The sequence below is a fragment of the Dasypus novemcinctus genome, chromosome 10 (genome assembly GCF_030445035.2).
Source record: "Dasypus novemcinctus isolate mDasNov1 chromosome 10, mDasNov1.1.hap2, whole genome shotgun sequence".
NCBI lineage: Eukaryota > Metazoa > Chordata > Mammalia > Cingulata > Dasypodidae > Dasypus > Dasypus novemcinctus.
This window is the reverse complement of record NC_080682.1, coordinates 116,548,534-116,571,065: the sequence shown is the minus strand read 5'-3', so window position 1 is coordinate 116,571,065 and position 22,532 is coordinate 116,548,534. Positions and strand designations below refer to the sequence as shown.

General features: G+C 43.7%; 1 protein-coding gene across 3 annotated transcripts in view; it reads left to right on the top strand.

Moving 5' to 3' along the window:
* Positions 1 to 22,305, top strand: part of RAB30 (RAB30, member RAS oncogene family) — a 93,040-nt gene extending 70,735 nt beyond the window's left edge. The window contains exons 1-5 of one of the 3 annotated variants that reach the window (XM_004473873.4): positions 2,810 to 2,897; positions 2,999 to 3,099; positions 6,011 to 6,094; positions 13,341 to 13,524; positions 18,934 to 22,305. In XM_004473873.4, the coding sequence (XP_004473930.1) occupies positions 3,007 to 3,099; positions 6,011 to 6,094; positions 13,341 to 13,524; positions 18,934 to 19,184 (612 nt within the window). In that variant the 5' untranslated portion in view covers positions 2,810 to 2,897; positions 2,999 to 3,006 and the 3' untranslated portion in view covers positions 19,185 to 22,305. Of the gene's footprint in view, positions 1 to 2,809; positions 2,898 to 2,930; positions 3,100 to 6,010; positions 6,095 to 13,340; positions 13,525 to 18,933 lie in introns of those variants that run through there. The other 2 variants (XM_004473872.3, XM_071218292.1) reach the window with 2 other exon arrangements.
* Positions 22,306 to 22,532: the final 227 nt, after the last annotated feature.

Genomic DNA, 22,532 nt, shown 5'->3' with positions numbered 1-22,532 from the left:
TTTTTTCTTTTTGAATCTTATGCTCATTGCAGATGCATGCATGCATCCATTTATTGAGCGCTTTTGTGGTGATTATGATAGTGAGGGTTCTGCCATAAGCTTATTCATCTGAGTAGCATTTTTGTTTATATCCCCAGAACTTAATTACGTGGATGGCCGGTGAATGAATTGTTAGGGAGGCAGGCAAGGAAAAGGGTCGAATGTCTTGGCTTCAGCTCCTGAAAGAGATCTGGGCTTGGCTGGAGTGAGGAGCAGTGCTGGCTTGACCTGGAATCAGTGTGTGGCTCCACTCACTGTGGGTGTGCTGCTTGGAAAGCAGGGGAGTTCTAGAGCCCTGCAGTTCCGAGGGTTCTGGAGTTTCATTGAGCTCAGCCTCCAGCCGTCATGGAAGATAATAGCGAACCATCAGCCACAAGGCCCGCGGGCCGCGTCCTGGGTTAGAAGGAGCAGGGCCCAGGATCTGAGTTTGAATCCTGGTTTTGAGACAAGTTGTGTGACTGCAGAGTAACCTTTCTGAGCCTCAGTTTCCTTTTCTGAAATTGGGGATCATAATAGTACCGATTTCACAGGGTTGTCATGAGGATTAAACGAGTGAATACATGTGGAAGAGTAATTTGGCACATAATAAGCACTGACTAATTGTCAACAATTATTAATAGTAACAGAATATAATAGAGAGTGCTTGGCCAGTCGCATATCTTTGTGACTCATTTGCTCCCCAGACAAGATGTGACTTTTGCTGTCAATTTAAGACTGTTACTAGCTAGTAGCCTGAATTTCCTCCCTCCTGAGATGTATTACGTGGTGATGGCGATGGCGGGGCTGTGACAAAACAGGAGGGCTTCCTCAGAGCATGGTTTCCAGAGACTCTTGGGAGCTTTTCACTGAGTGATGTGTTTTCTGTTAGAAACAGAACAGAAACCACAGCGGGCGATCTGGAGTTTGGAGTCCAAGCCGTAGCAACAGACAACCTGCATTTTTAGAGAGCCACATCTTTTGTTCCAGAGAGTGGGGCATGGGGGGAGCGGTGAGAAATGGCACTGGTGTGTAGGGAGGCGCCAGATGTGGAGCCGTGCTGCCGGTGGTGTGGCTAAGAGCCACGTCCTGTCTTTGGGGGTTTCCATTAATTCCTTCAAGTGTCACAACTCTGTGATGTAGGTGTTATTGGCCTCATTTTGTCAGTGGGGGAGTTAAGGCTCAGAAAACTTGTCCCTTGCCCCAGAGCACACACTGCGCAGTAGTTCGGCCAGGATTTGAGCCTAGGTCCCGCTGGCCACAAAGCTAGAGCTCTTTGGGGGACGCCATATGCCTCTTGAACTCAAGGTCTAATGTTAGCTGGCTTCCGGCTACCCTCTTAATTTCCCTCATCATCCGTGAAATAGGTAATAATTTCTAAATACCAGCCTCATGACGCATGATGACAAAGGGAGATACATATAACGTGCAGTTTCCTCAGCTAGCAAGTCCCACCCTGCTTATGGCCCCAGACCCTTCTGCAGAGGATGCTCTTCCTTCACGGTCCCGGTGAACTGAGGCAGGGCCCCTGAGCTGCCACCTCAGTCGTCTTCCCACGGACCCTCGGAAGTGCAGCTGGAAATCACCTCGGCACACAGGGGCCTGACAGATTTCAGAGCAGGGGGCTCTCCCTTCTCCCTGCGTGGCCTTCAGATCTGTGCCCGTGTCCCCGAGGCGTCCCTTTCTTTCCCACGCACTCTTCCCATCGTGGACTCACTGATCGTTCTCTTCCTTTCCCTCCAGCCTCCCCTGGGCTCCTTTGACCTGCACCTCCCAAAATGAGCTCCACTGTTGCTTTGAGCCTTTTTTGTTGTTACGTGACTTTTTCTCTTGCTGGTCGTGAGGGCAGAGGCCATCTCCTCTCTACTTCCTGTGGCACTTGGCACAGTCCTCAAGCAGGTACTCAGTAAATCACAGTGGCCTGCGTTGGGATAGGGCTTTATGGGCACCAAGGCTCTTTTGCAGTTTTTGTTTCTTTTTAAATCTTCACAACAGTCCTCTGAAATAGAGCAGGTGTTATTATTTATTTAAATACGGTTGGAGAAACCAAGGCTTACACTTAAGCCACATCTTCATTCATTAATGAAATAATTCTATAGAGTAGATGCTTACTAAGTAGACTCTGTCCCATGAAGTAGGATAATAGAATTGAAAGACGTAGTGCCTTTCTTCAAGAGTGAGGCAGACACTTGAACAAGTAATGGTTTACAGCGAGTGAATTTTTAGGGCAGAGGCGTGGTGGAGGCACCAAGGAGATGGTGTTCAGCTTTACTTGGGGAAGATCAGGGAAAGATTCAGAGAGCAGGAAGTGCTTGCAGCGGGCATTGCAGGACTTGATGACAAGGAAAGAGCGGGCGGGAGGCCTCGTGGGCGCAGGGCATGCCATATGTCACACCCCAGCGCTAGCAGAGGGGCTGGAGGGTCTGTGTGGCTGGCAGCATGTGCATGGGGTGGGGTGGTGGTAGAAAAGGAAGATGGCTAGATCACTGGTAAGACCCAAGACCCCCAGATGTTCAGGGAGCCCTTCCAAGGCCCTTTCCCCTGGCTCAGCCTCCAGTCCTCAGCCTCCTCCCAGAGGCACACAGGGCACCTAAGCTGCCTTCCAGCTTTGGATGCTCTCCCCTTTGTCTCCACTTTGTGCCCCCAGCTCACCTGTACGTAGGTTTGTTTCTCGTTTCCATGCTAAAAGAAAATCAGTTGGATCCCATGCGCAAGCCCTGTGACCCGACGATGTGGAGGAATAAAGGTTACCAGGTGACAGGTCACCTGTGTCATTTACTCTGTGGTGTGAGGTAACTGGGAAGGAATAAAGTCCGTCTGTGACCAAAGATCTGCCTCTCGCTGGCAGGGTCACCAGAGAGGCGCGTTAAACTGCTCTGCAGGTGAGTCAGAGCTGTTACTCCCCGCGAGTTGAGGCTGGGGCAGCAGGCGCTCGGGCAGGCCTGGCCGGGCTCGCCTCACCTTGCCTGTGTTTGCCTTGCAGCCGTGTAAATGAGTATGGAAGATTATGATTTCCTGTTCAAAATTGTATTAATCGGCAATGCTGGTGTGGGGAAGACGTGCCTAGTCCGAAGATTCACTCAGGTAAGGGACGGCGCAAGCCCAGGGTTGGTTTTCTGCTTCCAGCCTGACAGTCTGTAGTCTGGATGAGGGTTTTGAAAACTGCCTGAAGGGCGCACGGCTCTGGGGACCCACCAGCCCTCTGCACCTCTTGACCTTCCTGAGGAAGGGCAGGTGATTTTGCTTTCAGTGTGCAGTACCGCCGACAGATTGTGAGTTACCACTCACCTGAAGCTGGCAGCCACGGACTCCGAATAGCAAATGCCTAAATATTAATTTGGAAACACACTGAAATATGAATTGACTTCATCACTGTGCCCCCCACATCCTCTCAGGAAAGCTGAGTGAGCGTTTTGGTCTAGAACCAGATATGCCGGCTAAGGCTAGTAAATGGAACACAATGGTGACGGTGAGGAATTCCCTGAACTGGGCCGAATGTTTCCTCTGGTTAGGTCCTTCTCTTGTGGCCCAAGTCCAAGCTCCCTTTAGGGGTTCCTTTTGAGGGCCACTGTCAAATGAAGCAAGAAATCACTCTGAAGTTGCCCTGCTTCGGTGCCTTCCCCTGTAAGATGTGAGTGGTGTCTCTGCTGGGACTACCACACATGCGTCCTGCACGTTCATGAGATGCTAGGTGGAAAAGTCGAGACCAGCTGTTCTAAGGCAAAGGGCAACCTGGTGCTGTGGTAAGAGCACTGGCTTGAGAGTCAAGGCTTGAGCCCTCGTCCTGACTCTGGCTGACGCCGTGAACCTGGACAAGTTACCCCTTCTGCCAGGCCCCCCTGCCTCCCTCCGCTGCACACGGGCGCCCTGGTGCCCTCTCCAGCCCCGACAGCCTGTGGTTCCATGGGAAATCAGAGGGGCAGATTGGAAAACACAAATGGCTAGGGCAGAGAGCTACCTTTCCCATGGTAAATGAGCCTAGACTAGAACTCGTGCTTTTTTTTTTAAACTAAGACTTGGTCTAACAAGCACCTGGGCTCAGTCAGCCACCATGGAAACGCCAACAGGTTTTACTTCCACCTAACACTAGGAACCTTTTCTGCTTTTGGTGGGAGGGTGAGATCGTAGAGACAGAGAGAGCTTTTTGATCCCTTTATCAGAAGTCTCCTTGACCATATCTTGTTACTGAAAAATCCCTTAGAGATGATACAATCTACTCCTTTCATTTTCTAGATGAAGATCCCGGGTCTAGAGGGACTGAATGACTTGCTTAGGAGCGCCATCATGTTAGTGGCAGGACCAGGACTAGAGCCCAGGTCTCGAGAGTCTCAGCCTGATAATTTATCTTCTACGTGTTCTAACCTCTAGGACTGTGAGAATTTGGTCTTTATCTTTAAAAGCATAAACCCCACAATTAAGGTGAAAATGCAGACCATCTCTTTCTTAGGTTTCCTTTCTTTCTACTTCTTATCCCTCCTAGCCTCTCAATTCCCCCTGAAGTTCTTGCTTCATCGACAGGATTATGTTTGTTTTTGTTACTTAGCAGACAGAGTGAATTGGATTCAGCTGTTTTTGAGTCATGAGGGGTTGGGGAACAAAATGACTACAGAAACATGGGGCGGGTTTGTTTTATATATTGGCATTTGTTAGGCTGCCAAACAGCTGGAGGTATAAACTTGAAGTTTGGCAGGCTTATGACTGAGCCAAGCCAAATTAAAAGTAAAATGATTCAATATTTGTAAGCAAAATTATGAATATTTATATTTACATCTTTTGTAGGCATGGAGTAGAACATTTTCTGTTGGTTTGAAGCTCAGTCTTTTAAGTTCAGACTTAAATTCAAGAACTCTCACTTTTAGGAATGGACTTAATAACCAATTTTAGCTGTCAGAGCTAATAAAGTCCATTTTATTTTAATTTCTAGAAATTCTAGTATGCAAGGGAAGAGGAAAGGGAGATTAAAGGGTTTTTTCTTGATAGAATTCCTTCCTACCTCCTTACCTATCCCCAAATTTACAAGAAATATTGTGTTAGAGTAAATCACATTTTACTTCTAATTTTGCTAAACTCTTACCTTTCTGGTTAAGTTTCCAGTTTGAAGTAAAACTTTTTTGGTTTTGAAATGTTTACAGCAGCCTCACGCTAATGGAATTTGAGAACCTTCGATTTGGAGGATACTACCTCTTCTCACTGCCTTATTATCTTGTAAACACCACCTCCTCCCAGTTATACAGAGCATGACTCTGAGGTCCAGAGAAGGGGAATAATTTACTTGAGGTCACACAGCAATCCTAGGCGTCTGCCTCCTGATTTAGCACTCTTTCTACCGTACCATTTTCCTGAATGACTTGATTTTCTTAGATTATTTGTCCAGGATCATTGGCCCTGGTCGCACATAGTTGTACATGGATTGTACATTGCAAAGAGGAAAACTGCTGTCTCCAGGGCAGAGGAAACGTCCAGGGCTTCATTGTGTTGTCCGTGATGCTGACTCCTCGTTTCTTCTTTCAGGCTGGCTGTCCTCCCCCACTGCTTCCCATGCCCCAGACGGGTGCCTGGTGTTAAGCTTCCCACTGTCCCTCTGTTAGAGCAACTGTCCGTTTTACTTCCACTGATACCCTCATCCCTGTGCGCCATGTGCCTCGATCTTATCCTTGTGTCTGTTTTTTTGTTTCATTCTTTGAAATCAGGTCCTTTGCTTCCTTTCCCAGTTTTCTCTCCTCACTCTGTCTGCCTTCCCCTTTTTTTGCTCTCCTCCGTTTTTTAACCTTTTTCAGTTGTTCTCTCTCTGACTTGTCCCCGCATCTTCTCTCCCCTTAAAACATACATAGAGTTAAACAGGGCTCTCGCGATATTCGCCAGAGTCCTCCTTTCTACCAGGTTAGTGCAGCAGAGCGAACGGCTTGGCGGTGGGTAGTAGGGCAGGGTGGGGAGGTGGGATTTCTTTTAATAGTAAGACTTGCTTCATTGTTATTTTCCAATGTTTCTTCTTTAGGGTCTTTTCCCTCCAGGTCAAGGAGCCACAATTGGAGTTGATTTTATGATTAAAACGGTGGAGATTAATGGTGAAAAAGTAAAGGTAAGATGCTAAATGTTTAATAGGGTTTCATTGTACTATGTGAAAACTTAGAGTAAGTAGTGTTTTCACAGCGTTGAAGTCTCCTAATTGAAAATAATATCCTCAGTCATGGCAGCTTCTTTCCAGACAGAGTTCTTCTGTTCCCTTTATGGGGACAGGAAGGATTGTGGATGATGTATTTACAGATTGGAAGACAGAAAGAGAAGGGCTTAGGCAAGTTTGCCATCTCCCGTCATGTCAGAGGGGATGCAAAGAGAAGGAAGATATTTCTGTTGAGATCTCTTGAGTTGAGCCAATAGGCAGTGCTGCCTTCTTGGAACAGGAGCCTCATGAAAGAGTCTACTGATTACTGAATTTCATTATGGGCCATTCAGTCGTAATTGGCCATTTACTAGAATTATCCTGCCTCCCATCACACCCATTCGCCTAGCAAGGGAAGAGATTAAACGAGGTGTCCAGGAAAGGATCTGTGATCTCCCCTCTCTTCCAGCCTCTGGGTGGAAGTACGGCGTGTCCTTTAACAGCTAGGGAGCAAGCGCTGAGTACATTTAACCGACCCTTACTAGAAACCCTGTGAGGTGGTGGTATTATCCTCACTTTACACTTTTCAGAGAGGTTAAGTAACTTATCCTCGGAGCACTGTTAGGAAGAGAGGAAACCAGGAGTCCAATCAGTTTAGCCAGCCGCCATCCCACACTGCCCGCCCCCCCAGGTTTTCCTCTGCCATGAGAGAAGGAGGGGATGAAGGCGTAATAGGCCGGCCACCTTGGAGCAAGGAAAGGAGGAAGCTGATGGACAGAGAGACGAAGAGAGACTCAATCACCTGGAGAGAGGGTCAAGGCACTGATCTTTGGCACCATGCTCTCCCCGCCCCTCGGAGTTACTGAAGCTCTACTCTCAGACCTCGCAGAGCTCTCTGAGTCCCACGGAAAGAAGTAATGACACGACACAGCAGCACGATAAAAACGACAGCCTCTGCATTCCAGCAGATGCCTAGGCATCCGAAGGTGGAAGCCGTGCGTTTGCGTCTTTCTCCCTTAGGGACCTGCACTCTCCTTCCTTTGAATGCCATGGGGAGGACCGAGTGGATTCTTGTCATCACAGAGGAGAATTCAGGGCAGGGATCCTGGGTGGGGGCCGAGGGCTGCCGAGTCCCTTTCAGTTCTGACTTCTCAAACTAGTTTCTGACTGTGAGCCAGCCGCACTGAATGCACCAGGGAATGGAGAGCTGGGCGTGCTGGAAGATGCACCAGATGCCAACCGAAAGCTCAGAAGAATAGTGCACTGGGGGGGGGTGAGGGAAGGAGCTAGGGCGTGGGGTGAGAAGGAGCTAGGAACGTGTACTGAGGAGGCCTCCGCAGGAAGGGCCTGTGGTAGCTTTCTATTGTTCCAGGAGGGAGGTGGCTGCCAACCCAGCACTTGAGTAAAGCTAGTTACTGTTTCAGGCATTTTACTTCCAGATGTCTGGGTTTCCCATTTATATACGTATTTGTGAGTCGGTTCATTTGTTTGATCAGAATTTGTTAGTGCCTACCATGTGCCCGGTACTGGCCATGAATAAAGGTGAATAAGAAACGTTTCCTATCCTTAAAGAAACAGGCTTATTTTTCTTTCCTGAATCCCCAGGCCTAGGTATTGCATTTATTCTGCTTTCTGCATAGAATAACCTCAATTTTAAGTGCTTATTAATCTCTGATAAAATCCATCTTTTTAAAAATCTGATGCTACCCCAAACTGTATGCTCCAGAGAGCAAGGAACACATCTTACTCATCTCTACACAGCATAGCTCCTGGCCCCATCACCTCTTAGGTCCCTGGGCTATCATCTTTCAAAGTGAGAGTTGGTTAAACTCCCAAATCCAGCCCAGCCCAAATCAATTTGTCTGTGATTCCTTCTGGGCCAATAGGTAGACGCAAGATAGAGAATTACTCTCTCCATGTTATTCCAAGGACCTCATTGGCACTTAGACATTGACGAGTAACCCCCTTAATCCTTCAGAAGAAGAGGGCAGAGCTGCTCAGGCGCCACTAAGGAAGCAGTTGCTGCCTCTTTGTTCTTCTTGTTCTTTAAAGTGTACTGAATACCTTTTCTTGGTGATATTTAAATGTCTTTACGCCAAAACTTTACTACCAGCAAACAATAGTCTGTTGTTCTAACACACATCCTGGCAGAGGGAAACCAAGTTCCAAAGAGAAACTCCATACTGATTAAACGTTAACTCACAGCTTCTTTCCCCCACTTGACCCCTGGTAACCTGTATTCTAGTTTCTGACTTCCTGAATGTGTGTATTCTGCTTATTTCATATCCTCGAGATCATACAGTAATTGTCCCTTGGGTCTGGCTTATATTGCACTCAATATGATGCCTCCAAGCTTTATCCATCTTGTAGCATGTATCAGAACTTCCTTCCTCTTTATGGCCAAATAATATTTAATGTATGTATGCACCGCATTTTGTTTATCCATTCATCAGTTGAAGGACACTAGCATTGCTTCTACCTTTTGGCAATTCTGAATAATGCTGCTATGAACATCAGTGTGCAAATGTCTGTTCACATCCCTGCTTCCAATTCTTTTTGATATATACCTAGAAGTGGGATTGCATGGTCACATGGTAATTCTATACTTAAGTTTGAGAAATTGCCATTTTATGTTCCCACCAGTGAGGTACAAGTGTTCCTATTTTTCCACATCCTCTTCAGCACTTGTTATTTTCTGGTTGTTTTTTTTAATAGTAGCCGTTAGAGTGGATTTGAGATGGTATCTTATTGTGGTTTTGATTTTCATTTTCCTGATGGCTAATGACTGTGCATTTTTTCAAGTGCTTATTGGTCATTTGCGTATCTCTTTGGAGAAATGCCTATTCAAGTCTTTTTCCCATTAAAAAAAAAATTGGTCACGTGTCTTTTGGTTGAGTTGTAGTAGTTTCTTATAGATTCTGGATGTTAAACCCTTATCAGATATATGGTTTCCAAATATTTTTTCCCTTTCCATAGGCTATCTTTTTACTTTCTCGATAGTTATTTGATGCACTAACTTTTAAATTTTGATGTAGTCCCATTTATTTATTTTTCCTTTTGTTCCTCATGCTTTAGGAAACTTCTGCCTAACACAATGGTCCTGAAGATGCTTTCCTGTGTTTCCTTCTAGGAGTGTTATAGTTTTAGTCCTTATATTTAGATCCAATTTGAGGTGGTTTTTTTTGTGTGTGTGTATAAGGTATGAGGTAGGTTTTTTCTGGTATAAGGTAAAAGCATATGGCTCTCCACTTCTGCCAGCACCGTTAGCTGAAAAGACTATTCTGTCCCTGCTGAGTGGACTTGGCACCTTTGTCAAAGTTAGTTGGCCAAAGGTATGATGGTTTATTTCTGAACTCTCAATTAGATTCCATTGTTCTATATGTCTGTCCTTGTGCCAGTACCAGAGCCTTTCTCTTAAAGTGGTCTGTATTAGGAAAGTAACTGGGTAGAAGATCTAACTAAAACATTTCTAGATTTCCTCCTATCCATTGTTTTTATTTTTACTTTTTTACTTTTTAAAAATTTTATTTAGGAGGTACTAGGGATTGAACCCAGGACCTTGTACATAGGAAGCAGGCACTCAATCACTTGAGCTGTGTCCATTCCCCATTGTTTTTTCAGTCTATTAATTACTGAATAATGAACAAAACTCTAAGCTCAGTCTAAAGCATCTTAACCTTAGGAGATTAATTATACTAGAAATAGACTTGCTGAATTTTTCTCTAATCAGGTCTCTGTTATCTAGATAAGGCAGTCATGAAAGTACAGATGTATGTTCATAGATTCACCATTTGACCATCCCTCCACCCTGTGTTACAGTAGATGCTTTGTGTATAGCACCACGTAAAGCCCCCTTGCCCTTGAGAACTTGCTGTTTAGTTATCTGTGAAATCTTCTTTAATACCCTACTAATCTTTGAACAGAATTAATCAGTCCCTTTTTTAGAGGAAGCCTTTGTTCGTTCAGGCAGCATTCCTTCACCTGTGCTTGCCGTGTCCTAGGTACTGGGTTAGAAGGCACTGGGGGATGTCAGGTTAATAAGAGACGGCCCTTGCCCTCAGAGAACTCAGCCTCGTGAGGAGACAGACAGGGATTGCGGCAACAGAAGTGTGAGAAGTACAAAGAAGAGAGTAGGTGGGCAGTGAAGCCCCACGTTGGTGGTGGCAGGGGGTAGGACGTCCTTGGCTGTGGTACTGAGGATTCCTTGACAGGCACGAGATGAGCTGCTATCAGGAGAGCCTGTCTCCTGCTCCTGTATTAACACATTGTATTAACACTATGGTTAATTGTCCCCTAAAGACTGTGAGTTCTTTGGGATCAGGCATCATGCTTTATTCATCTTTGTATCCCCCCTGTGCCTAGCACAGTGCCCTGAATATATTAATGTCCTATAAATACCGAAAAGAAGTAAATGAAGTACAGAGGAAGTGGTGAAACCAAGTTGAGTGATAAGGGAGGTGAGTGGAATATGACAGTTCCCAGGAAAGGAAGGCTGGTAACAGGTAGCTCCATATGAGAAAGCCATAAAAGCACTATGCTAGAAAAGCATTTTAACTCTCAAAGCTGTTTTCAGGATGTGCCAGCCAGGAGAGCATCCTGATTCAAATGATGGACAGTATTGAAATCTAATCACAAGTGCTTCTGATGGCTCAGCGTGACTTTCGAACAATAGTCTGTTCATCCTGGCAGAGGGAAACCAAGTCCCTGGGTTTGAGGCAGAGAAAATAAATTGCTTTTGTCCCAGAAAAAAAGCCATAACATCTGTAGGGCCGTCTTCAGCACACAGACTTCCGTGTTCATCATCAAAGAGCAGCTGCAACGTCAACTGAAAGGAGAGCCGTGCGCTGCTGACCCGTGACAGGGGCTGCCCATCACTCCATCTCTGCCGCTGAACTGGTCTGAGCAGAGGGTGACACCAACTGACTCATTCTCTTTGGATGCAGATGTACATTTAAATTAGTGCCTGGTGACAAAGGCTGCATGGGAGTATGGAATGAGTCCTCAATGGGAATGAAGAGACCTGGGCTCGGGGTTCCAGCTTTGTGTGTACCGGGTTGGGAGACATAGTTTCTCATTGGCCTCATGAAAGGAAGGCATAAAGTTGCCGACCTTATTGGATTGTTGGGAGGATTATATGAGTACATCAAAAAATAGTTGAACACCTACTATTTTCCATTCACCCTCTTTGACATAGAGGATTTAGCATAGAGGACACTGGGAGTAAAATAGCCTCTGACTTCCCCCTCATGAAGCTTTCAGCCTAGTGGAGAAGACAGGTATTTAACAAATTATTCAAATAAATAAATGTTTCAAGCATGTCAGATGCTATTAGGGAGAATTATAGGGTGTATGACAGGAGACAGTATGTGGGCTGGGGGTTGAGCGGGGAACCTGACCTAATCTGAACTTTCCAGAGGCCTTCCCTGAGAAAGCCGAGATCATGTCTATGGGGGTGAATGCAACTTGTGCCCTGCAAAATGAATGCAATTAGAAGAGAAGATTATAGGGAAGCAGACGTGGCTCAACTGATAGTGTCTGTCTACCATATGGAGGGTCCAGGGTTCGATCCCCAGGGCCACCTGACCTGTGTGGTGAGCTGGCCCACGTGCCGTGGTCCTGCGCACAAGGAGTGCCATGCCACGCAGGGCACCCCTGTGTAGGGGTGCCCCATGTGAAAGGTGTGCACTCCACAAGGAGAGCCACCCTGTGTGAAAAAAGTGCAGTCCTCCCAGGAGTGGTGCCGCACACACAGAGAGCTGACGCAGCAAGATGATGCAACAAAAAAGAGATGCAGTTCCCCAGTCCTGCCTGACAATGCAAGCAGATGCATAAGAACACACAGTGAATGGACACAGAGAGCAGACAACGGGGGTGGGGAGGAGAGAAATAAATAAATAAATCTTAAAAAAATAAAAAGATTATTATTGTTGTTGACGTTGTTGTCCCTCAGGTCCTTCTGAATTGTTCTGAGTCCCGCAGTCTTTCTGGATAACAGTTGTCTTTCAGTAGTCTTCTGGTCTGTGCAGGGAATTTCAGGAAGAAGACGTGGAAAGTATTTTACCATTTTGTTTGTTTGTTTGTTGTCAGAACTATCAGATATTCACTCTTAGAATTGGTAGGTGAGTTCAGAGAATGAACTTTCAGCTGGTTTCATATTACCAGCCCCATTTTATAAAGAAACAACTGAAGCCCAAAGAGGTTAAGTGATGAACCTAAGGTTGCAGGGCTTCAAAATGGTGGAGGAGAATGCCTTCCTTTACCTGACATGGCACTGTTCCTGCTTTCATGAACAAAGACAGCAACTTACTACGTTCATTTGAATTTTGAACTGAAAAAGGTGGCGGGGTTGGGTTTTCTCTCTCTCTGAGCGCTGACCGAAGTGCCCAGTCACAGAATGGTAGCTTGGTCCTCGCGTCCCAGCTTGTGCAGTAGAGCAGGGGTCCAAAGCATGGACCCGGGGAGCAGCAGCCTGGGGCTCCTCGGCCCTGGGACACACTGGCTGAGAGACTCTGAGCAAGTTATTTAATCTCTCTGTGTTCAGTTTCCTCATGTGTGAATTGGGTAGAGTATGTGGTTAAATAAGTTAATACATGTAGTGTTTAAAATAGAGTTCGACACGTAATATACGCTCAAGAGTTTTTTTAAAGAATAAAGGGGAAACTATTAAATAATCTCACAAAGAAAAAAAATAAAACAAGTCCCAGTCCCTAACCAAAGACATTTAACGAATTAAAAAAAAAAATTAAGTGCTTTTCTTTAAAGGCAGAAAATAACCATGAAATTATTTGGGTGAAGATGTTTCCATTTTCTAACTAAACAATGCTCTCATTTAAAAAAAAAAAAGAATATTCTTTTTACAAGAGAAGTTGTAGGTTTATAGAAAAATCATACCTAAAATATAGATTTCCCATATACCATCCTGTTATTAAAACCTTGCACTAGTGTGGTATATTTGTTACAATTTATGAAAGAATATCTCTTTCTTTCTTGAAAGAATATTTTTATAAATGTCCTATTAATTATATGTCCATGGTTTACAATAGGTTTCACTGTTTGTGTTGTAATCCTTTGGTTTTTTGTTGGTTTGTTTTAAATTTTTATTCTAGTAGTATAGATACTACCTAAAATTTCCCCTTTTAACTATATTCAGATATGTAATTTGCTGTGTTACTATGCTCATTCTTTTCTACTTCTCCAACCTGATCCTTCTCTTACGGCCTTACAGCTACAGATCTGGGACACAGCAGGCCAAGAGAGATTTCGGTCCATCACCCAGAGTTACTACCGAAGCGCCAATGCCTTGATCCTCACCTACGACATAACCTGTGAGGAGTCTTTCCGTTGCCTGCCTGAGTGGCTGCGGGAAATAGAACAATATGCCAGCAACAAGGTCATCACTGTGCTAGTGGGTAAGTAGGGGCTGGTGGGGAGGGAAATTGACTTGTGAGCATCAGAGAATTCATAGTCACAGAAAGCTGGTGCCTTCGTACATTCCAAGCGTATGGTCTATAGCTGTATAATTCACGTAGTCAACTTTTAAGTTCTTCTGCAATTGAAGAGAAAATAAAATAGGCCTTATCCCATGGTGATGGTTTAGAAAAGTAGAGTAGAAAGCATTGCCGATTGATTTTTCTATCAGTGCAGGCTCTAGGGACCAAGTTGGACTCTCATGAAAGTTATGTGGGCTGCTAAACATTTAAAAAATCTAATTACCAGATCATGGAAACTGCTGGTCTAGAAGTAACATGTACCTCTTAAGTTGATACAGAATTCTTTACTAAAGCAATTGTTTATTGCCTGAAAAAATGAACTTTAGTAAATTTTTTCACTTCTTACATTTATGCTGATTTGAGAAATTCTAAATTTCAGAAAATCCATTAAGGGAAATGCTGCTGTTTGATGTATCTTATAGAAATGGGTAGACCCTCCTTTTATTTTATTTAAATTTTAAAGATTTATTTATTTATTTCTCCGCCCTCCTTGCACTGTCTGCACTCTCTGTCCATTTGCTGTGTGTTCTTCTGTGTCTGTTGTATTCTCACTGGGTGGATTAGGGAACCCATCTGGGGACCTTCTGGAGTGGGAGAGAGGGGATCATTCTCTTGCACCACCTCAGCTCCCTGATCTGCTGCATCTCTTATTGTCTCTCCTCTGTGTCTCTTTTTGTTGTGTCACCTTGCTGCATCAGCTCTCTGCGTGGGCCAGCACTCCTGTGCAGGGCAGCACTTCTGTGTGGGCCAGCACTCCACATGGGCCAGCTCACCACACGGGCCAGCTTGCCTCCACCAGGAGCCCTGGGTATTGAACCCTGGACCTCCTATATGATAGACGGGAGCCCAATTGCTTGAGCCACATCTGCTTCCTGATCCTCCTTTTAGTAAGGGGAAAAAAAATTCCATGATTTTTTGTGGTGACAAATACACCCATTAAAAATGGAACTGCAGTGAAATGGACTGGATCAATAAAAACTTCTGTAGTGGTAATGGAAAAGTGTTCACAACTATAGAGTTATTAAAATGTTTTTTTCCTAGGAACAAATGTTGCTGTTTAGTCTAACAAAACCTGCATTTTGGAAATCTGAGTAGAGAACTTCAGGAATATTGTTAAGTTATAAATTATGGTTAACAGTAAGCTAAGTAAACACTTTATAATAACCATTATATTAATAGGTAGTACATATGTGCCAGGAACCATACTAGGAACTCTATGATATAAGGTACACATATCCCTAATTTATAGAGGAGGTAACCAAGGGTCAGAGAAGTGAAATCTTTACCCAGATTTATGTATTTGCAAGATTGACACCAAACCCTATATTTCTCCAACTGTAGTATGCTGCTTTGTAACAAATTGTTGGACTTTTCTTTCTGGCTGCTATGAATTAGGCGTTTTTCATGCCCAGGCCTGAAAACCCTCTTGCAAATTGGACAACTCTTGCCATGAAGCACTTGAAAGTCCCCAAGCTCTGTACTTGTGCTTTCATTCTGTTCCATAGAAAGCCCTTGAGTCAAAGCATTACTATTTGGGATTTTACCTAAGGAAATTTTACATGAAGACTTGAGAGGGGATTATTAGTTCAATCTCAAAAAGGCACTGACTTTTAAAAAAGTTTTTTATGATGGGAAATTTCAAACATAGACAAAAGTAGAGAAAACAGTATAATGAACCCCCATGTACCCACCTTCCAGCTCCAGCAATGATCAGCTCATGGCCAGGCCTGTTTTCTCTATTTCCCACCTTCTTTACCTGCTTTCCCCCATAATTATTCTTAAGCAAATCCCAGGTATCATGTTAATTAACCTTTCAATGATGTTTCATTATATGTCTCTAAAGAGAAGGACTCCTTTAAAAAAACAAACACCTAACTAGATAGACAGAAAGAAAAAGAAAGAAAGAAGAAAGAAAAATGTTAAAATTGGTAAAGTTGGTGGACCTGGAATAGGGTGGGGAAGGGGCTTGTTGCAGTTGTCTGTGTGGGTTTTGTATTATTTTTGCAACTGTCCTGTAAGCTTGAAATTACTTCAAAATAAAAAGTTAAAGAGGAAGACACAGCTAAATATATAATGGCCATTATCATACCTAGGAAAATATTAACAATTCCTTAATAGCATCAAAAAAATAGTTCAAATTTCCCCAATTGACTCAAAGTTTTTTTTTAAAAGTTTGTTCAAATGAAGATCCAAATAAGACCCATATTAGTTGTTAAGTCTTTTAATTCTCCTTTTATCTGTAAGTTCCCTTTCCATTTTTTTTCTCCCTTGGAATTGATCTGTTGAAGCCTTTGTCCCATAGAGTTTTCAAGCCAGGATTTTGTTATTTCACTCCCGTGGTATCATTTAGCATGTTCTTCTGTCACCTATATTTCTTACAGATTTGCAGGTAATCTAAAGATCTGATTGGATTCAAGTTTGGGTGTTTTTTCCTTTCTAGCAAAAATACTTCATAGATGGTGTTCTGTATTCGGAGACACAGTTCTCATAGGACAGGCAGAAAAAAATGCCTGATTCTTTCTGTTTATTCACCAATTTTCAGGGTAGTGAGTTGGTTTCCTAAGTGTATTCCAAAAGTAACCATTCAAGTTTGCTTATATTTTGAGTGTCATCATGAACATGTGACTTTAAGTATAGTTGATACTGCTGTTACTGATGTTCCAACTGGCCCACTCTTTTTTTTTTTTTTTTAAAGATTTATTTTTATTTTTTATTTAATTCCCCTCTCCTCCCCCGGTTGTCTGTTTTCTGTGTCTTTTTGCTGCGTCTTGTTTCTTGTTTCTTTGTCCGCTTCTGTTGTCGTCAGCAGCACGGGAAGTGTGGGCGGCGCCATTCCTGGGCAGGCTGCACTTTCCTTCACGCTGGGCGGCTCTCCTTATGGGTGCACTCCTTGCGCGGGGGGCTCCCCTACGCGGGGGACACCCTGCGTGGTGCGCCACTCCTTGCGCACATCAGCACTGCGCATGGGCCAGCTCCACACGGGTCAAGGAGGCCCGGGGCTTGAACCGTGGGCCTCCCATGTGGTAGACGGATGCCCTAACCACTGGGCCAAAGTCCGTTTCCCCAACTGGCCCACTCTTGACTGTGGGAACTTCTGCAAATTGGCCCGAGTCCTCTGGACGTGACCCCAGGATTCTTGCTGTCTAGGATGACAATGCACAGGCACACCTTGTGCATTTCCAGGCCCAGACCTTTCTCCAAAAAGCGCTACTCCTTTTCAGTGGGAAGTGGAATGAAAGGCCCCAGCCTAAGTGCTGCGGGTGCTCCTTGCTCCTGGGCTCTCATTGTTTTGTCGGCTGGGGCGTGTGCTTGTGCAGGTAAGTGCATGCAGAGAAAATCAGCGTCCTGAGGAGCTTGTCTTCTTAGGCTATACTGATGTTCTGACTTCCACGGGCCACACCTGGCATCACATTCACCTGGAAGGATACAGGACATGAAGCAGCTGCCAGCAGGCCGGCGTCAGGCATTCCTCCCCGGTGGAAGAAGACCTCTTAGAGCAGTCCACATGGCGTTGGAGGGGCTCTTGTCCTTGCACCCCTGCCAGTACCCCACCCCCCGTAGCTCAGGTGTGAGGAAACAGTGCAGGAATCGCGCCGCCTGGAAGCCCCCATGCTCACAGCTAATACCTCTTATAACAACGCCACAGGCCTAATTTCCAGCATCTCTTCAAGTGAAGAGTCGTCACACACAGGGAAGCTCGATATTTTAGCTCTTATTTGGTATTTGTGCTTCTTATATAGAATTCCCAGGACAGATGTCCCAGGACAGTGGTCATTGTAACTCTAAGCAAAGGTGCCAGGTAACACAGTTGACATACAGCCTTTGTCAGGTTTCCAGGAGAATAGTGGTGGAACAATTTTTTAAAGGTAAAACATACCATGAATTATTTACACTGATACTTCCACTTATAATTCGGGACTGCAGAGATTTTACTTAACCTAATTAATCTTATATCTGTTTTTCTTTGTTTCCATGCCCCAAATCCAGTTCCTAATGATACCAACACAATTATTTATTTGCTTTATCCCACAACATACTTATAGCAGCCTCAGAATAACAACTCCTGTTATTGAACTACACAGTTCAAGAACTTTTCCTTCCATTCCCCCCTCCCCCACCATAGAGTATATGTCACTTAGGATGTATGGTTGGGTTAAACACTATCTTTTTTTTTTTTAAGATTTACTTTTATTTATTTCTCTCCCCATTCCCACTCCCCCCCACTTGTCTGTTCTCTGTGTCCATTCGCTATGTGTTCTTCTGTGTCCGCTTCTATTCTTGTCAGTGACACTGGGAATCTGTCTCTTTTTGTTGCGTCATCTTGTTGTGTCAGCTCTCCGTGTGTGCGTCGCCATTCCTGGGCAGGCTGCACTTTCTTTTGCGCTGGGTGGCTCTCCTTACGGGGTGCACTCTTTGCACGTGGGGCTCCCCTACGCGGGGGACACCCCTGTGTGGCTCGGCACTCCTTGCTCACATCAGCACTGCGCATGGGCCAGCTCCACACGGGTCAAGGAGGCCCGGGGTTTGAACCGCGGACCTCCCATGTGGTAGGCAGATGCTCTAACCATTGAGCCAAGTCTGCTTCCCTAAACACTGTATCTTAAACTCACTTGAAATAGTTCCTCTCTGTGTGGTTATGCCATTAACATGATACACAGGTTCATTTGTTTAATTTTGCTTTCAGTTTTTAGGGATTGCTTTTTAAATTTAATATTTTATTAATTGTATAATTATATATAATTAGTTGTATAAAGTATGTAAAATATTAGCAAGGTTCTGAAGTCAAATCTACAAAACAAAGTATATTTAAAGAGGCCTGCTTTCTATCCTTAGCCCTTCAACTCTCTTCCTTTCATAAGTAATCATTATGTTTCAAATTAAGATTTTATTTGTCCATTAAAAGTAAGCAAATAATGTATATATGTCCATATCCATTCTTCTCTCTTCAGCAGTTGCATAATACATACATATTTTTTCTACTTTGTTTTTTTCACTTAACAATATATATTCTAGTGTTCTCATTCTACAGCAGTATAGTGAGATATTCCTTACTGTTTTTATAATAGCAAAGGACTTCATTGTGTGGATATACCTAGTTTATTCAGCCAGTGTCCAACTGATGGGCATTTGGGTTATTCCCAGTTCTTTGCGATTACAAATAGCGCTGGTATTAAAAAAGAAAAAAGAAGCTCCTGTAATCACAATCACATTTGCTTTGCTTTATTTACCCATCTGAGTTGACTTTGCATCTGAACTTGAATTTTGATGCTTATGATCCTTCAAAAAGCCAAATGACAGTTCCTTCTTTGACGTCACCATTTTTTTCAGGCAACAAGATCGATCTGGCTGAAAGGAGAGAGGTCTCCCAGCAGAGAGCTGAAGAATTCTCAGAAGCTCAGGACATGTATTACCTGGAGACCTCAGCCAAGGAATCCGATAATGTGGAGAAACTCTTCCTTGACTTGGCGTGCCGCCTCATCAGTGAAGCCAGGCAGAACACGCTCGTGAACAATGTTTCCTCACCCTTACCTGGAGAAGGGAAGAGCATCAGCTATTTGACTTGTTGCAATTTCAATTAAAGGCTGAGGCAAGGGGAAGGAAAAGGATCCGCAGCCGCCCTGACGGGCCGCACGGTGCTGGAAGACCTGGCGGTACCTGTGGCTCTCAGACCTTCTGACTCCCATGGGCTCCCGAGCTTACGACGCATGGCAGGCCAAGGGCCTGGTCCATGGGCCGGCATTCGCCGAACACATAATGGTTCCACCCCTTTGCAGTCCGGAGTCGGAGCCAGGAGAAAATTGCACTAGGTGCCCCATGATCTCCAGAGCATGTTGCTTTTATTTTTTTAAAAAGCAAGGAAAAGCGCATTCCTGAACACAGCCCAGGGGGACACGTCCCGCAGGGGTCGCTCCTGCATGCCAGCGGGTGCACGTGGGGGCTGTTCTTTGGGGCTTTGGGGGGCCTGGTTTTCTTGTCTACCAGATAAACCCAAACTGAGAGGTCAAGGACTCGGTGGTACATGCTGATGACCCCGTGGGGATTTTCAAGTGTTATTTCTCTTGTCCACAGGCACTTTCAAGAACTCTGGGATGTAAAAATGAGATGTAACCTTTACCCATGACCAACAGTAACAATTGTCGTTTTAATAATATACACAAGCTCCGTGACTCCTTTTGGTGCTAATGGTCCCGCTATTTCACAGACCAAATGCTTTAGTACATTGATGTCCATAAATGTATTACACAGAAATTTTTTTAAAAATGAGGGAAGTCCATGAATCAGCACTCTTTATCAAAGTCTCATTATTACCTTTTCCAGGGTGGATTTATTAGAAAAGGGAATATTTTCTTTTCATGTTTCCCTCTAAATCGCTACCATTTTCTCCTTCAATTCTCTTATCTTTTTTGCCCTTTATATAAATGAGACTTTGAAAAATGAAAAAAAAAAAAAAAAAAAGAATAGTTGATGATATGCTAATGCAAGAGATTAGCACTAGGACATTTTGACTAGAATGAGAAAACAGACCCGACCCGACCAAAATACTGTGGTTTAATGGCGTGCAATGTCGGCTTCCAAGCGGAGGAGTCCTTAATATCAGATCCCATCTTTTACCTCCTGGTCCTGTCCATCTTGGGCACACCAAGGTTTAGGATACTTTCACATGTTTTTAGTATGATGTTAAGTGAGAACAGCAACAGATGAGAAGTCTCATAACCCATTTTTGTATCTTCAGTATCACCTGAGGACAGTTCTGCTTGTGGAAGCAGGTCGAGCTGTCATTTGTCACCTCCCTCATGCAGTAATGTTACTCTCAGACTCATGACCCACCCAGTCTTCCCTGTTTTCTTTTACTCTCTCACTCCCCTTCTCCCCCTGCTTTCCTCCATCTCGTCTTCCCCCTTTCCCTCTTCTCTCCCTCCCTCTTGGTTGTTTCCCTTCCTTCCTTATATGCATGTGTTAGAGTAGATCTCCCATTCAAATGGAGATACACTTGCCTTTACTTAGCCAATTATCAGACAGCACTCAAAATGGAAAACATGTTGCTGAATATGTGTTACTATTTCTTCAGTGCCATACTTTGATACCTTCCAATTTGTTCACTGATATAAATGCAAATTGGGAAAATAATTAAGCCTGTATGTTATTGATGCTGTCAGGTGTTTCTGTAGCTTGCTGCTTAGCATAACTGAAAGATGAGCAATGGAATAAGGGTACGATATCTAATTCCACTGTTGCTGTAGATGGTGACAATCTCGATCCTAATGTGTTGATGTTTGAAAGCTATTTAATTTTCAAGAAGTGAGTCATGTAGAGACATGAGATTGGTAAGACATTTTCTGGCATTTCTCTAGCAGGTTTCAAGAGTTCCAATCTCTTGCACAGCAGGATAATATATATTGTTTAATAAGTGGTTGATACTTTTGGTTGGCCTTACCGTGTTTGTCCTGATCCTGTGGGTAAGGGAAAGGCAACCCAGAAGTTTGAATTCTTTTTATTTTAGAATCTGTGTCCGCAGGAAAGAAAAGTCATTTTAATAAAAACCAACCAGAATAATTAATAATAATTTTTGCCTTTTCCATCTCATCTTTTCTACTGTCAGTGACTAAAGGTATTCAGAAAACAAGTGGATCAAGGTGGGCTGAAAAAAATTTTAAACCATGAGGAAATGTCCCTATGCTTAGATTTATTACATTTCATTTACAGTAAAAATCCCCAAATGCCCCTGGCATAGCATGATCCAACTGTATCTCACAGCAGCAAGTGTGTTGAAAATGAAGTTGCTTTGCAAACTTAAGAGGAAAAGGCTTTGTTGGATGGGACAAATTTAGTTGCAAAATAACAGCTTTTAGGGACATACTTGTATTAGGGCATTCTTATTCTCTAGGGCTCAGTCTCCTCTCTGTACCCTTGTTTGGCCAGGTTCAGAAGAGGTGAGAAAGCTCTGCTTTTGGCCTTTCTTCCCTGTTATTCCTCCCAGCCTTTCCTTAGCTCGCAGTTACCCATCCATGGCCCAAGAGCAGGGACACACGAGAATGTGAGGCTGTGCTTCTTGTTTTCTTACCTTAACTCTGTGAATGTCAGGTGAGGCCTTAATGACATTTGTTGACTGACGTAATTCAAGCTCAAGAACAGTTCCTGGTAATACTGTGGTGTTTCAATGTGCTTTTCTGGCTAAATGGAAATTCCTTCAAGGAGAACTTGAAAAAGGACACTAATTAAAGCTGGTCATCTTAGCCCAGATCAGGATCTAAACATGTTGGTTTGCCTAACATTCTTATAGCCATGGGAAATATTTGTCAAGATGAACCTTCTTTAGATAAAAATGAATTCTTATTTAATGGTGGGTGAAAAAAGAGAGATGCTTCCTTATGATTTAGTTTGGCATGGTCTTACTAAAACGACTACCAGAGTTCATTCCATATTGGGGGCGAGCTTTTCTTCTTTTAAACAAAAGTTATAAAGTATCTAGCAGCACTTTTTTTCCATCACCAATGAAAATGCATCATATGTCATGGAGTCAGGTTTGGGAGAATCTGTGAAATCATATAATTTGCTGATATTAATGGTATGTTATCATGGCTTTGTGTAGACTGTACCCTCCAGAGATCTTGTGCTTTCTCCCTTGCCTTTGAAAGGCTAACTTCTTTGTGTGCATTTATTAAACCTATTGAGTTATTTTAACTTTTAATTTTAATATTATAGGGCCAATTACTCTTTCTGTGGATTACTTAGCCGTTGGCTTTTCTGGGCCTTTCCTTTGCCCGTCTTTTAGACATTTCACATTAGCATCTTTACCTGAGGTAAGTTGCAAAAAAAAAAAAAAAAAAAAAAGACAAAAAAATCAAAGTCAAATGAATTGATTTGACAACTTGTCAAGTTTTGTTATAAAGTTTGGTAAGGAAGGAGGTGGAAGCCACTGACCAAAA